We start from the raw sequence: 13,858 nt of genomic DNA on the forward strand, positions 1-13,858 counted from the left end.
ACCTCCTAAGACCCTTTGCAACCTGGTGTTCTTCCAATGACTGCTCTTCATCTCCACAAGAGATGGCAGAGCCCAAGATCTCAGGTAACTTTTATCTCAAACTCTAGCTGCTTCCTAAAACCTGCTTCTGCTGGAATATGGTTTTTACCTGACCCAGGTGGGTAGAGCTGGCCTTTGAACTTCTGGGCACATCAGGGAAAGTTCTGTGCATCTTACAGGGTAAACACCTCAAGGGCCACCTTTTGCCAGTGCGCTGGGCCTGGGTACTCAGGGCACCCAGTTAGCAGTCTCTAAAAACTAATGAAGAAGTGAATGTTGGTAATCCACTAACAGTGCTGCCGACTCTTATCTCTGTGAGAAGACCACTACGCACAGCCTCAGCCTGACCATTCCGGGCAGAAATTGCTATGCGCTTCTTTGTGTTGCATCCCAAACCTAAATAAGCTTTTTCTATTCTAGAAGTGTGTTTTTGTAAGGGTGACAGATTTTGTGATCACAATATTAAAAAAAAAAAAAAAAAAAAAAAATTTAAACCAAGGAATTCTAAGGTATTTTCTTGACTCTGAGATTGAATTGGTTTGTAATTGATCTCCAGCACTCCATTGAGTGCTGCGGTTCCTGTGGGTGTATGTGTGTTTCTGGGTGGAGCAGGGATTTCCTTTGTGCACAAACTTTTTTGAGTTTTACTAATCTTGAAAAAGAAAATAGCAGGGTGGGATGGGGGGAAGGGGAAGGGATTGCTCAGGGAGGGTGTTGGTACTTGACAGGTAACTCTGTGTTCAGTCAGTAAAGCCCCACGTAAGGTAGGTAACTGCAACAATGCCTTTTCTACAGGGAGCTGGGAGAAGCCAAAAAAAGCAATTGATCTGCTCAAAGCAAAGGAAGAAATCGATGTTAGAGAAATGGGAGATGCCATGCAGCAGTGCTCAGCTTTTCCCTCTGTCCTAAAAATGGGCTGTCCTGACACTTGCTTCTATAGTTGTACTGAAGTGCCTGTGAACGGGCATCTTTGGGGCAAGGTGGAAAAGGACTAGGTACGATTAGGTGAAATTTTCCTCTTGCTGTTTTTTTTTACCCTCTGTTGCTGAGGTTCTTTCTGGAAGATAACAAGTGTTCCCATAAAAATTACTCTGAAGTCTTGAGACTTCGTTGGAAAACCAAATACTTCAAACTTTTTTGGCACAAATTCAAGTGCACCAAAGACTAGAAACCAGAAGTTTGGTTTCTGGAAACTTCCCTTTCTGGTTTGAGATTTTTAGATGCAAGTGCAGAATTTCTCACTACTAGAGACTACCCATTTTTCCCCTTTCCAGCTGGCTCTGAAGAACCACGTTTATGCTGGGAGAAGGGAATTCCAAGGAGATTGGTGGGCCTTTTCACAGAGTAAGCATTTTCCACAGGCGGGGTTATGCCAATCATTAAATGACTAACATGTAATTAGGAGGCTGGATACTTATAGTTGTCATGTCCCTGATGCCAAGGGAGTCCAGGACAGCTGTGGAGGAGTGAGCACCGAGGGAGATCAGGCTTGGCTGGCCAAGCCATTTACGACTGTATTTGGGTTTGTGTTTGGCCTTTGTGTTGGCTATCTCAGGAGGCGAGTGACTTAGCGTTGTGGACAGTGTGGTGCCTCTCCTGTGTGGGTTTTACAGTCAGTGTACAGTGGAAGGTGCTGCCACTCAGGGGCAGGCCTGCTGTAGGAATACAAGTTGGACAGAAAGGGAGTGCTGGAAAAGGGAAATCTCACGCACTTCCTGTTCGGCTGTGGTGAAGAACAAGTTGTCTTGCCTGGGCTGGTTTATCTGCTCTGTCCATCTCTGCCTGGGGAGCTCTTTGATGTGGAGCTGATCTGAAGGTTAGAGTCTCCTTATCAACTCCATGCTTGCCTCTGTTTGTTTTTATTCTGAAGTTTGCTCCCTCATTTTGCAATAACCCACAGGGTGCTGGGTGTTGCGCCAGCCGTACCTCAATGAAGGATCTTCATTCAACACCTTTCTCTTCCCATCACGCCAGTCAATGTGACTCCTGCGTTTTCCAGCAGCATTCGCTACGCAGTCCAGACTTTAGTCAAGCCTTGGTTGGTGGTCAGAAAGGCTACCAGACCTACCGGGACCTACCATGGGATCTTCAAAAGTAGGTGGCATGTTTTAACTTGGCAAGTCTGACTTGGAGGTGTAATGGTGATAAAGGATACTGTCTATGGGAGAGCTTTAGGACTTCAAGGACATATAGAGATCCAGAAAAGAAATCTGTTTATTCTCTTGCCTGATCTTGGACCTATCTCTGCCCCCTTCATCCTTGTAGATCTAGGGTACATCGTATATCTGTCTAAAATGTGCAGCCTAAAAAGGGGCAATAGATGGAGGGGAAGCTAAACAGTAACTTGCAGGCTGAAAGGGAGGTTTTGGAGGTTGTGGTCTGGATGAAAAGAATAACTTATGGCTGGCATGAGAAATGCAGAGGGAAGTCCTTCCCTAGCACGGCCAGGAGCACAAAGATTTGCCTTCTGTTTAGAAAGACTATGTGATGGCTTAGGTTGACACTTACCTTTCTTCCCTGTGGTTGCCTTATCCTGCCCTCAGCAGGCTTTTATTGCAGCAGTGCAGAATCCGGGAAGCTCTTTTGTGTCAAAATCAAATGTTAATAACACAATTTTGGGAAACCATGGGTTTTGGTCAGGTCTAGTCGCAATATTATTCCCTCAAACCCTGCAAAAGGTCCCAGTTAAATCAGTGATGGCAGCACAACTGCATAAGGACAACACTATAGGTGTTCATCATTCTGATTTTGACCCTAGTACTTTTAAGGAAGAAGCCATGTTTTCTAGGGATTAACGACACGGTGGTTTGTATCTGAAAGTATTTTGTGCAGTCAGAGATGCTGGATATCCTGATGTTTGTTTTCCGTTAACAATAATTAAGATGGTGCTGGAAAGCTCAGAGTGTTGTTACAAAAATAAGTCTCCCAGCTGTGACACTCCACTATGCTCTTGGGTCAGAGCAGGGATCTGGCCATAAATGTACAGTGAGCCCTCTGCAATTTGTTGTTTCTGTTTAATGCTCTGGCTCCTGGATTCATGTGGCAATAGGAGGTGCTCAGTCTCCCTTGAATTTGTTTTTTGTTGTATCATCTCAGAAACAAAATCCAAAGGAATCTGAAATGTTTTACGTTTTGGTTTTGGTTTTTGACACCCTAAAGATTTGGCTGGATGACTGAATTTTTGTGTGTAATTGCTAAAGACTGCAATATTAGTCTCCTCTCTGGCATTGCTTTGGGCAAATGGCTGTGGATGATTGCAAGATACTACTAATTTTTTCCATCCTCAGTATTTGTAAAAATTGGGGTTTTTTTAATAATTTCTGGACATGCTGAAATAGCAACATTGTTTTTGGATTGACAAAACTTATTCTTTATGCCCACTCAAGTGTTTTTCTCATTTTGTGAGGACAATATAATTTTAGTCAATACAGTGTTGACTTTGCCAGGAGAAGACAGCGTTCAGCTTTTGGTTCTGTGCTCCTTAGTGGTACCCTAGTCAATACCCAAAGATCCTCTGCCCTCTTTAATATCTGTACCTTAAAAGCTCTGCTGCTCTGTCAGGTGAGGAAGAAATCCCTATCCGTCATAAATACCAGTTTGTGCATGTTACAAAAAGAGGGAACACTAAGCGAGGGTTGTCTACCTAGCAGAATTGAACAGCCATTCCTTCTTCTAGTTAGATGTAAATCTAGTTGTCATGTCTTGTTGATGCCAACAGTCATATAAATAATTTTAATAACAGTGTGCTAGAGGGTAGTTAAACAACATCTGAGTCCAGTTTGGTTGCCTTCTAGTTAGGAAGGGATTTAGTTGTTCAAATAGTTGTTTAGGTGATTATAAAATCTGAAGTATGTTAGGGGAAAACTGTGTTGGATCATTAAATATTTACACACTTGGGAAGGCATGGAGACTGGCTGTTCTTAATCAAAGACCCCGTATAGCCTGTTAAATGTCTGGAGTTCTTTGCTGGGCAGGGATGTAGACCCCGAGCGTGGAGCTGTAAGCCTTGCTGTTTGAGCTCATCATGCTGTGCCTTAGTCTCTCATAAGAACGGGGCTTCAGTATTAGCTTCATCCAGTTCCAAGGTGCCTCTATTCACAATATTTCAAGCTAAGTTGGAACGTGTGCTTCATAAAAATCCCTCTGGAAGAAAAGCTGCTAAGGAAAACTGGGTGGAGTAGACAGCCTCTCTGGTCTTGTCCCTCCCCTGTTGAGCTGTGTCCTGCAGCCCGGGAAGCAAATGCCGTGCCCTGCCCGCAGCGTCCTTGTGAACATCCTGTGCCCTGGCGGGGTGAGGTGCAGAGGAGCTGGTGTTGGATGTGGTAGCCTAAAAGTGAATATGTAGGTGGAAATGCAGCACTACTTGCACCAATTTGTCATGCGGTAGGTGGGCGAAATGAGTGTAAATTACAGACTGCCGAGGCGTAGCAGGAAATGGATACCAGCCCTGGTGCAAGGACACTCATGTCCCACTGGCATTAGTGGGAGTTAACCTTGATTATTGCAGGAGGCAGATGCAGTTCCTGCACGATACTGAACAGAAACCTCCTCTGGGGCAAACCGAGCAGAATAGATCCTCATTCCAGAAAACCCTAGTGAAATACTTTTGATTCTGCTACACACCACACCTGTATGGAATTGGTACCATTTGTGTTTCCTTGCCACATTCACTCAGTTTCTGATGATTTTAGACAGGAAAGCCAGAATGAGAAAGGACCTCCTCCCAAGCCTTAAAATCTGATTGTCTTTGTTAACTGAGCAAGCCCCAGTGTAAACCCAGCAGCTTTTCTGGCCCCTGCTGTTCCTGTTAAAGGGTGTTGCGGAAGTGCCTCACTGTATTAACTTTTTTCACAGACATTTTTATGATTGGGCATTTTAGGTCAGCAAAAGCTTTTAAAACTGGGTCTTCATTCTGCTTCCATCACATACTCCTTCCATGTCTGTATTTCTGGTTACACAGAGATCTCCATTCTGAACGAAGTAAAGCTACCGCAAAGCTTGGGGTGGCTTAATTTGATATGCTTCTGACACAGGGCAATCTGAAAACTTCATGTGGTCTGTGGACAGATTTGGTGGCAACAGGGGGACAGATTTTGTACAGAACTGAACATGGGAACTGTCCGGCTTCTCTGCCACTGGAGAATTGCCTGGAGTTTCAGTCTCAGCTGAACTCTTGTCTAAGCAGCCTTCTCCAATTTCAGCAGCACTTCTCCCATGAAGACATTCGTCCCTCTCTCTTCACTGAAAATACATTGCTAGATTACAGCATCTCACCGTTTATATACCCAGCCTAGCAGTTGTTTATTACATATGAAGTATAATATATGGAAAAAGTTATTATTCAGCCAGAAACGTAAGCTTCCAACAACAGGAAAAGCTGGGTACTTTGGGTCATATTCTCAGTGGATATAAGCTGTCACAGATGCACACAAACTATCACAAAGGCAGAAGAGCTGGGCTGTTGTATCAGGCTTGCAGAACTCTTCAGGAGTGATGTAAGTATCGTTGGTTTACAGCCCTATACCAGCAAATAGATTTATTTCAGTAAACAGATTAAAACACCATCACTGTGAAGGCTAATACGGTGGGTTTTATAATTTTTTTTTTTTCCTCAAAGCACCTTAATAAGAGAGAAGTACTGCGCGTATTCTAAAATTGTGGAGGAAATTTGTCTGTCTAAGCAGACAAAGCTCTAAGCTCTTATAGGACTAAACCCAAGGAAGTTTAATAGCCCACAAGAGATCATCTCTAGGTGACGGGTTTGGGTTTGGCTGTTAGGCTGTCCTGTCGGCACCTTTCTTGAGCAGACACTGCCAGTGCACACATGCCAAAGCAGAGCCTCCGTCTCTTCCGCGGTGCGTGCTGCCTTAGCCAGACACCGTCTCTGGCACAAAGCTCGCTGCAGGTAATGGAGGGGCTCCCGCAGGTGTCAGAGCGTGCTCTCTGCCCAGGGGAGGAAGACCTTTGAGGCTTCTCATCTGAAGCAGGCGGTTTGACTCGTTGAAGGCAGTTTTAATTCTGCTTCTTTGCAACAAGTGAATCTAAATTCCAATGGGTAAAAGACACTTCTTTTGGGAACTAACAGTTTCAGGCTGCAGTGAGGCAAGTGCATGCATGATTTACCGAATGTGATGTTTATGATACGTTTATTGAGTGGCACCCTTAAAAAAACAAGTTAGGATATTAGGTAAGATTTTAAACTTTTCTTTGAGACTGATTTTTTCCCCCAAAATGTTCCTCTGTTACTAAAAGTCAACAGACATAATTAGCTGTGTCCTCCTTATGTCTGCCTTGCAAAATGCATAAGGGGAGGGATCCCTCTGGCTCTGTGTTTATTGGTGTGAGCTCCTCACTGAGGAAAGGGTTTCTGGGGGGCTTCTTTGTGCTCATGATGGGGGGGAACCCAAGTACAGAATGCAGATCTCCAAATCACCTGCCACCACTCAGGAAAGGTCTCAGTGGGTTTTTCTAGGAAAATGCCAGATGAATGCCAGTTGAAAAAGCCAAGGCAGTGTTGGGAATTATTAGGAAACAAAGAGAGGACAACCAAGTAAATTTGTTATGTCAGTGTGGGCAACTTGATATCGGTTTTTGTTTCTCTTTGCTGGCAAATATTTCACTCCTCTTCCTAATCAGACAAATCTTAATCTGGGATTTGGAGTCTTCTGCTGAGAGATGAAATCCAGCCCTGACTTCAGTGTATTTAAGATTACTTCCCAGGCATGGCTGTCTGGGAAAGAGCAGAGTCTCTGGGGTGGAGGGGAGGACCATGCAGGCTGCAGGCAGAAGGGACGCTGGCAGAAAGCCCACTGAGCTCAGTGGGAGGCTTTCAGCTGGCATTTGGTTCAGGTTTAAAATCCCCATTTCTGTTCTGGAGGACTTCAGTGACCACCTCAGCTGGAGTGTTTTTAATCCTGCTGTGCATTTCTAGGTTACGCTCCCTGCTCGATCTCTGTGGAGCAGATAGCTCCCACCAAGTTAGCAGGGACTGCTTGATCGGAGAAAATAAATTCCCACTGAACTTTTATGAGCTCTCTGCAGAGTATTCAAGCTCTGATGGGTCATCATGTGGATCGAAGCTGTTTCAGTTCACTTGTCTTGTGTGTATTGAATCCCTGTATGTACCGTCCAACTTTACACAATGGGACATGTTGTCTGAAATCATTGATTTTTGAGCTTTATTGTTGCTTTTCTCTGTCTCCTGAGGTTCATTCCTCAAAGTCAATGGGGATGGAAAAGTATCAGCCCAGCAATCTTTGTGGTTTTGTCTCACAGATATCTTTGAAAACATGGATTTGAAATCTTCCTGGTGTGCTCAGTCTGCACGTCTGTTCAAATGGGGAAGTATCCAGATGGTACAGCCTAACCAAGGGCATTTTACTCACAAATACCTTTTGTTTTTAAAACAAACTAGGAGTGGAGAGTAAACCTTAACAGTCATTTCATGTTGTTACTTAAAGGAAGGGGGAAAGTTTATTCAGAAAAAAAGGAAGAAAAAGAAGACATCCGAGGTCTCAAAACAGCCTCCCCTCTAAGTGCCTTTCTAAGATGCATTTATCAAACAGCTTCTTGTCTGAGGAAATTCAGTTTAGAAGCTGATGCTGAATCCCCTCTGCACCTCTTTGAAATGATGCTCTCAAATAGGTTTCATGAATTAAGTGAGTCACATGTGTGAGTAAAATTACACATGTGAGTAACTGCCGTGGACTGGGGTTTCTGTTTGCTAAATGATAACATGGAACTTGAAAGGGAAGCAATAAAGCATAAGAGTTAAAAAATGTTATACTAATTTAAAAAAAAAATCTCAAAAGCTTTCAAATGATATAGTACTCAATATTTAAAAGTCTCCCACCTGCTGCGGTATCGAGGTGGCATTCAGCCTTTCAAAGAGACTTCTCAAACCCAGCATTTTGGTTTGGGGCTATGCCAGGATCACTATAGCTGAAAGACCTTCTGAGTGTTTTTCCTTCCATGCAGTTTAATCAAGACAACTGCTTTTTCAATGAGAGTATCTACAAGAATGAATGATAGTAAGTTGTGTCAAGTTAAATGTGGAGGGTTTTTTGTTCATTTTGTTGGCTTTTCTTGTAACTTAGTCTCACTTCAAACATAGCAGAAACTTTTGCAAAGCATATAAGCCATGCAAAGGACTACTAGCTGGAGTGGCAATAAAAAAAAAACAACCAACAAACCCACATGACAAATCAAAGCTGAACTTACCACTGACTTTGTGGTTTCACCTAAGAGCTACTATTTAGAAATATTCTTCTTAATGAGGTAGAGTCTTGGCTATTTATACCTGCGTATTTTTCATTTCTTTAGTTAAAGTTTTAAGGTAACTTCCCTACAGAAGTTACCTTAAGGAGTCTCAGAAATAACTTTGGAGCTGCTCATCTCCAAACCCTTAAGAGGACCATTTCATTTCTGTCCCTTTGTTTCGTTTTGTTTACTGCTGTGGGTTCACAGATGCATTTTGAAGCAAACCAGATGAGAGGAAAGGTTAATTAATAGCTGTTTTAGAGGATAGCAGGAGTGAAAGAAACATTAGCTAGGAGATCCAGGACAAGTCAGAACACATAGGAGCAACATGAGTATTCCTATTTTCAATCAATCAAATGTCACAATATTTAGCCCGAGTCAGTTGTTTTTCAAGCCGAAGTAATAAGGTTGTAATTGTAAGGCTTTACAATGAAATAGAATGACATACCAGAACCTGCTTCGTTATTTATGTGCAGTGTACAGTGTGCTTGCTCTCTCATTCCTGCATGCAGCTGCAGTGGTCACTTGCAACTATTTTCAACTTATTTTAATGTATTTAAACTCATGTTTGATGAGCTATGTGTTCCCGAAGTGAGCTATATGTACTTTGTTATGAATGTGGGAACTCACTGAGATGCCTCATTACCTAAGGAGGCTGAGGGGAGACCTTATCGCCCTCTACAGCTGCCTGACAGGAGGCTGTAGTGAAGGGGGGGTCGGTCTCTTCTCCCAGGTAACGGGCAATAGGACAAAGGGGAGATGGCCTCAAGTTGTGCCAGGGCAGGTTTAGGTTGGACATCAGGAAAAACTTTTTCACCGAAAGGGTTCTCAAGCACTGGAACGGGCTGCCCAGGGAAGTGGTCGAGTCCCCATCCCTGGAGGTATTTAAAAGACAGGCAGACGAGGTGCTTAGGGCCATGGTTTAGTGGTGGGGTGGCAGTATTAGGTTAACGGTTGGACTTTTCCAACCTAAACGATTCTATTCTATGATTCTATACCCTCAGGAGAGGATCCCTGCAGCTTGCTTTCCTGGGGGAGGCTGTACCTTAACCCAAAGGTGTGCATGTTTGCATGAGTGAGGTAGCTGGCTCTAGAATGAAGGAGACTCTGCCAAAAATTGTGGCTTCCTGTTCTGTATTTTGTAATGGCTGGTAACATAATAGAAAAATGGCCTTAAGGATCTTCAGATGTCTTTGAGTTTATGGCCAAAGGCAGAATTTGCTGTAAGTAACCTTTTTCAGGCAGTTTTTTGTCTAACTGTAATACTGACCTACTGACTGTTGACTTTCCTTGGGTTAATTACACAGGTGCTAATCCAAATTAAGAACACGGCAGACAGGTAGGAAGCCTCGCCAGATACTTCTGTGTTCCCTGGTCTGCTCACATGTCCTTGTCTTTCCCTGTCAATCCATCACTTCAGCAAATACTGCTTAAAGCAGCACTTTTGCTTTTAGATTTAGTCTGAATAAAACAGTCAGCACAGGCTGGCCCTCTGAAATCTCTTTCTCTTTTTTGTCTGGCCCTGCTTTGCAGGCTGAAGTGGACCGAGCAGCTTGGATAATGTATAGATAAGTACTATATAAAGCATGGGATGCTTTCTACCAATTTTATTGCACAAAGCAGTTTTAGGAGCAAAGGTGCCAGTGTGTCTATGATAACTGATTTATTTAACCACTTGAAAACTGCCTACCTTGCTGTATGAAAGTTCACCTAGGTGAGAAATGAGGGGGTTTTTATTGCAAATTTCCAGTCAGGGGTCACATAAGAAACTGCTTAGTGGGACTCCTATTTAATTTGGCAATAATAATAATAATAATAATAATAAAGGCAAACCCTCAAACCCTGTCTTTGTTCTATGACTTCTAGCATATCCCAACATCTATTTCAAAATAGTCTTGAGTCATGGTTTAATTTTCAAGGGTGTTGGGTGAGAAGTCAATTAATACTGCTGGGAAGAATCACCTGATATTCGGGGAGAAAATGTGAGCTTCAGTTTTTAGGGGGGTTTAAATAGAAAAGGATCTCTTATTAATCTTCTCCCTTTATTATTCTTATTTTCCCCCAGAATTCATCAGCCAGCCATCCAAGTAAGACATCTCGAGCCCTGGAAAATTGCTCTTATTGTTATTGGAACAGCAGTGGCAGCAGCTGTCACCATTGGTCTCCTAGTATATTTTCTGGCATATGGTAAGTTTTACCTAACATGTCACTCTTCCTATGTTTAGTGCATCTCCTCTGTGCTTGTTGTGCCACACGGTGCTGGGAGTTTGCTTTTCATCAGTCTGTCTAAAGCTCATTTGGGGAAAAATCACCAGCTTCTCTAGAGCTGTCTTTTCTTCCTCATTTAGCACCTTTGCAGATTTCTTGGGAACATTTCCTGCTCTGCAGGGTGGTTTCTGCTGGCTTTCACTTGCTTTCTCTCCTTTCACATCTTCCTCATGATCTACTTCTCTGATGAGGTCAACACACAAGTCTTCTGGTCTCCCTTGCGCGAGTGACAAACAGAGCCTTCCGCTTGTCTCTGCTTGTGGTGTTTCTCTGCCCCCTTGCCCCAGTCACCAGCAGCCGCCTGCCAGGGCTTGGCATTGCATGGGCGTACAGGCCAGGAGGGAAGGTAGCTGACCAGCAAGACACAGCTTGTGGTCCTGTGTGAGCCCAAAGTCCTGTTGGCTGGCCGCGAATGTAACTGTTGGGGAAACTGGTGTCACTACTTGGTGTAGATCACCTAACTCAACCGAGCTCTTGCTCCTGGGCTCCTAGCTGTTGGAAACCGTATTTAAACAGGTTGGATACACATGCAGGCTCATCCACTCCCTAGACATCTGGATATCAGTCAGCCCCGGGTGTTTCTCTGAAGTTCATTTGCCTTGGTGCTTTGAGTATTGCCTGTTCCTCTTCTTTCCCTTGCAGATCAGAAGCTGTTCTATTACAGTGGCAACATAAAAATCACCAATATCCGGTACAGTAATGAACTGTCCAGACAGTCCTCAGGAAGGTTTAGAGACCTGAGCGAGAGGGTTGAGAGACTGGTAAGTTTGGACCGTTGTGCCTTTCCGTTATTAAGGACTGTGTGATAATAAGAGAGTCATTAATGTAAACAGCACACTTAGACCACGGGTGTCTGGTGTACCCTGAGCCCCCGTGGTCAGCAGACCTGGGAAATGGATAGCACAAGAGTTATCATCATACCTGGCAGACCAGGCACTTGCCAGTCTGCTTGTTCCAGCATGTCACCTCTCTTTGTCCCTGCAGTGGTGAAGCAGATACTGACAACAACCTCAGCTTCCTCCTATATCACTGAACATTTGCGTGTCTCTTTTTCCCGGCCCTGAGCCTGGCTTCGTGATTTATGCCCCGCTGCCTCTAAGGAAAGCATGCTTTCACACCCTCTCCTTTACGGGGTGGGGAGCTCTACCTGTCAGGCTGTTGCTGTGTGCTGAGAAAACAATACACAAGCCCTTTTCCTGCGCCTTTGGTATGTTTTGTTGGGAAACCCTCCTACAAATAGCAGAGGCTGAGTGACTCCTAGTCATACAGTAGCTATGGAAATAAATAGACACATTGCAATTTCCTTTCTTGTTTTCTCTTTGAGACACTTCCCCACAGATGATAATTACAGAGTTCAGCTCTTTACAGCAATAAGCGTATGATTGTGCTTGTATCTTTTTGTGTTTCATTCATCAGAGTCCGATGCGTATCTCTTACCTCCTGTTTAGCAACCTTGCACAGATACTCAGTTAATAGGACAATCCATGCTTTGCTCACTGCTGTCATTTAATTTGGGGCCATGCCACTTGTCTACAACAAAATGTGAGCTGTGGTGAATGTTGTTCTGGAGAAGTAGGGTGCTATATGGGGATTTGGCAGTGCTAGCATCTCTTCCCAGCTCCTCTGCTGAGGGCCTCGGAGATCTTAGTCAAGTTGTCCTCTTTACTGTACTTGATTCCTTTCTGCCCTTTTTTGCCTACCAGGGACTATACCATATTTCCCAAGATCTGCTCCTGGTGCATATCTGTATGTACAGAGTCTTACATAAGCTGCATTTACTTAGGTGCTACCACTTTACAACTATTACCTAATAACTGCAGGCTTTTAACCTTGTGATATAGGACCTTGGAGAGGGAATGTTCTCCCTGGCCAAGAAGACGTTGTGTATTGCTGAGGCGGAAGGAAGGCAAGGGTTGGGGAGAATGGAGTAAAGTTGTATCCCTTTCTCCTGTTCCATTCCTTCTTCATTTTTTAAAAAATGTGCCTCCTTTGGTGAAGAAACACTTACTTTAGCTAAGAAGTTCTTTCAGACTGTGTCCAATGCATTCGGATCTCCTCTGAACATGGCTATTAATTTAGATGCTTGAATGGAAGCCAATGCTTTATAATCCTGCCTCCTCTACGACACCCACAGCATGAGCATTTCTGACAGTAGCGACAGTAAATACCAGCGCTGGTTGAGCAGTGAGAACCATTATTTCAGAGCATGTTGATTGTATCTGATAAGTAACACCATAACAACTATGACTTTTTTTGGTTTTAGCTCCAGGTGTTCCATCTAACAAGAACGTCCGAGATTGAGAATTGTCCATAAGCTTATTCAGAGTGACTCCATATACTAATGAGTAACAGTGTGTTCCTTGTAAGTCTGATTCTCTACAAGCAAAACTTAGCTTGTGGTGATAAAAATCAAAGCAATCTTTCCAGACACAGGAATATCTTTTTGACTTCTTGGCAGACAGCTGTCTCAGAACACCTGCATTTTTGTTTTCAGGGGTTTCACACCATGTCTTTAACAGAGAAGGAGAGAGTTGAGGTTTTTATCGCATTTCCTGATTTGTCTGGATTTACCAAAGTCCTTTCCAGTATTTCCTGGGCTGGTGTCAGGGTTTTGGATGCCCAAGCCTTCTCATCCTCATAGTAGTAACTATATCTTAAGCTCATGTTGTGAAACAGTGAGACAATGCAGATAAATGCAATGTCTTTCACAATACTTGGTGCAAAGTGAACAGAAGTGAATCATCTCTGATAATCAGAAGCATTCAAATTACCTGAGTTAGTGCAATTCCCTGCCAAGTGCTCCCTTCTCTGATCCCTCCCTGATGAAGCCTCCTTTGTTTGTCCCCAGCTACCCTGAAAGTAGCTCTTTTCAGAGTTGAGTTTCAACAGGAAAAATGTTTTTGCTCCCACGGGGGACTCATCCCATGCCTTCCTTGGGACTGGCAGCAAATGTCCCGATGTTTGCTTTGGTTTCCAGAGTTGAGCAGTAACACCCATTGTGTGACATTCCCTCTCTTATCTCATTGAAGGTGGGAGGGAATGCAGCGAGATCATGCCAGAGAGCTGATGAAGCTGGTGCACCAGTCAACACCTCAGGGCTGACTGGAAAGTCTGGAAAATGTCTTGTGGGGTGGAGCTGGGGGGACTGAGGAACAGATGATGACAGGTTTTTGTTCCTTGCCTGGCTTCTTGCAAGTGGCTGTGAGGATTCCCTCTGTGCTCTCCTGAGAAAGCAGACCCGTCTGAATGCCACTGTGGAAAGAGATGTTTCAGCTCTCCAGAGCTGCCTCAT

General features: G+C 43.8%; 1 protein-coding gene across 1 annotated transcript in view; it reads left to right on the forward strand.

The window, feature by feature from the left end:
• The first annotated feature begins 1,969 nt into the window (after positions 1-1,969).
• LOC104135516 (transmembrane protease serine 11E-like) overlaps positions 1,970-13,858 on the forward strand; it is a 44,594-nt gene continuing 32,705 nt past the window's right edge. Inside the window, exons 1-3 of the mRNA XM_009649178.1 lie at positions 1,970-2,133; positions 10,364-10,485; positions 11,209-11,327. Coding sequence (XP_009647473.1) covers positions 1,970-2,133; positions 10,364-10,485; positions 11,209-11,327 — 405 coding nt within the window. The remainder of the gene's footprint in view (positions 2,134-10,363; positions 10,486-11,208; positions 11,328-13,858) is intronic.

This window comes from Egretta garzetta, unplaced genomic scaffold (genome assembly GCF_000687185.1).
Source record: "Egretta garzetta isolate BGI_Z169 unplaced genomic scaffold, ASM68718v1 scaffold41, whole genome shotgun sequence".
In the NCBI taxonomy this organism is placed as follows: Eukaryota; Metazoa; Chordata; class Aves; order Pelecaniformes; family Ardeidae; genus Egretta; species Egretta garzetta.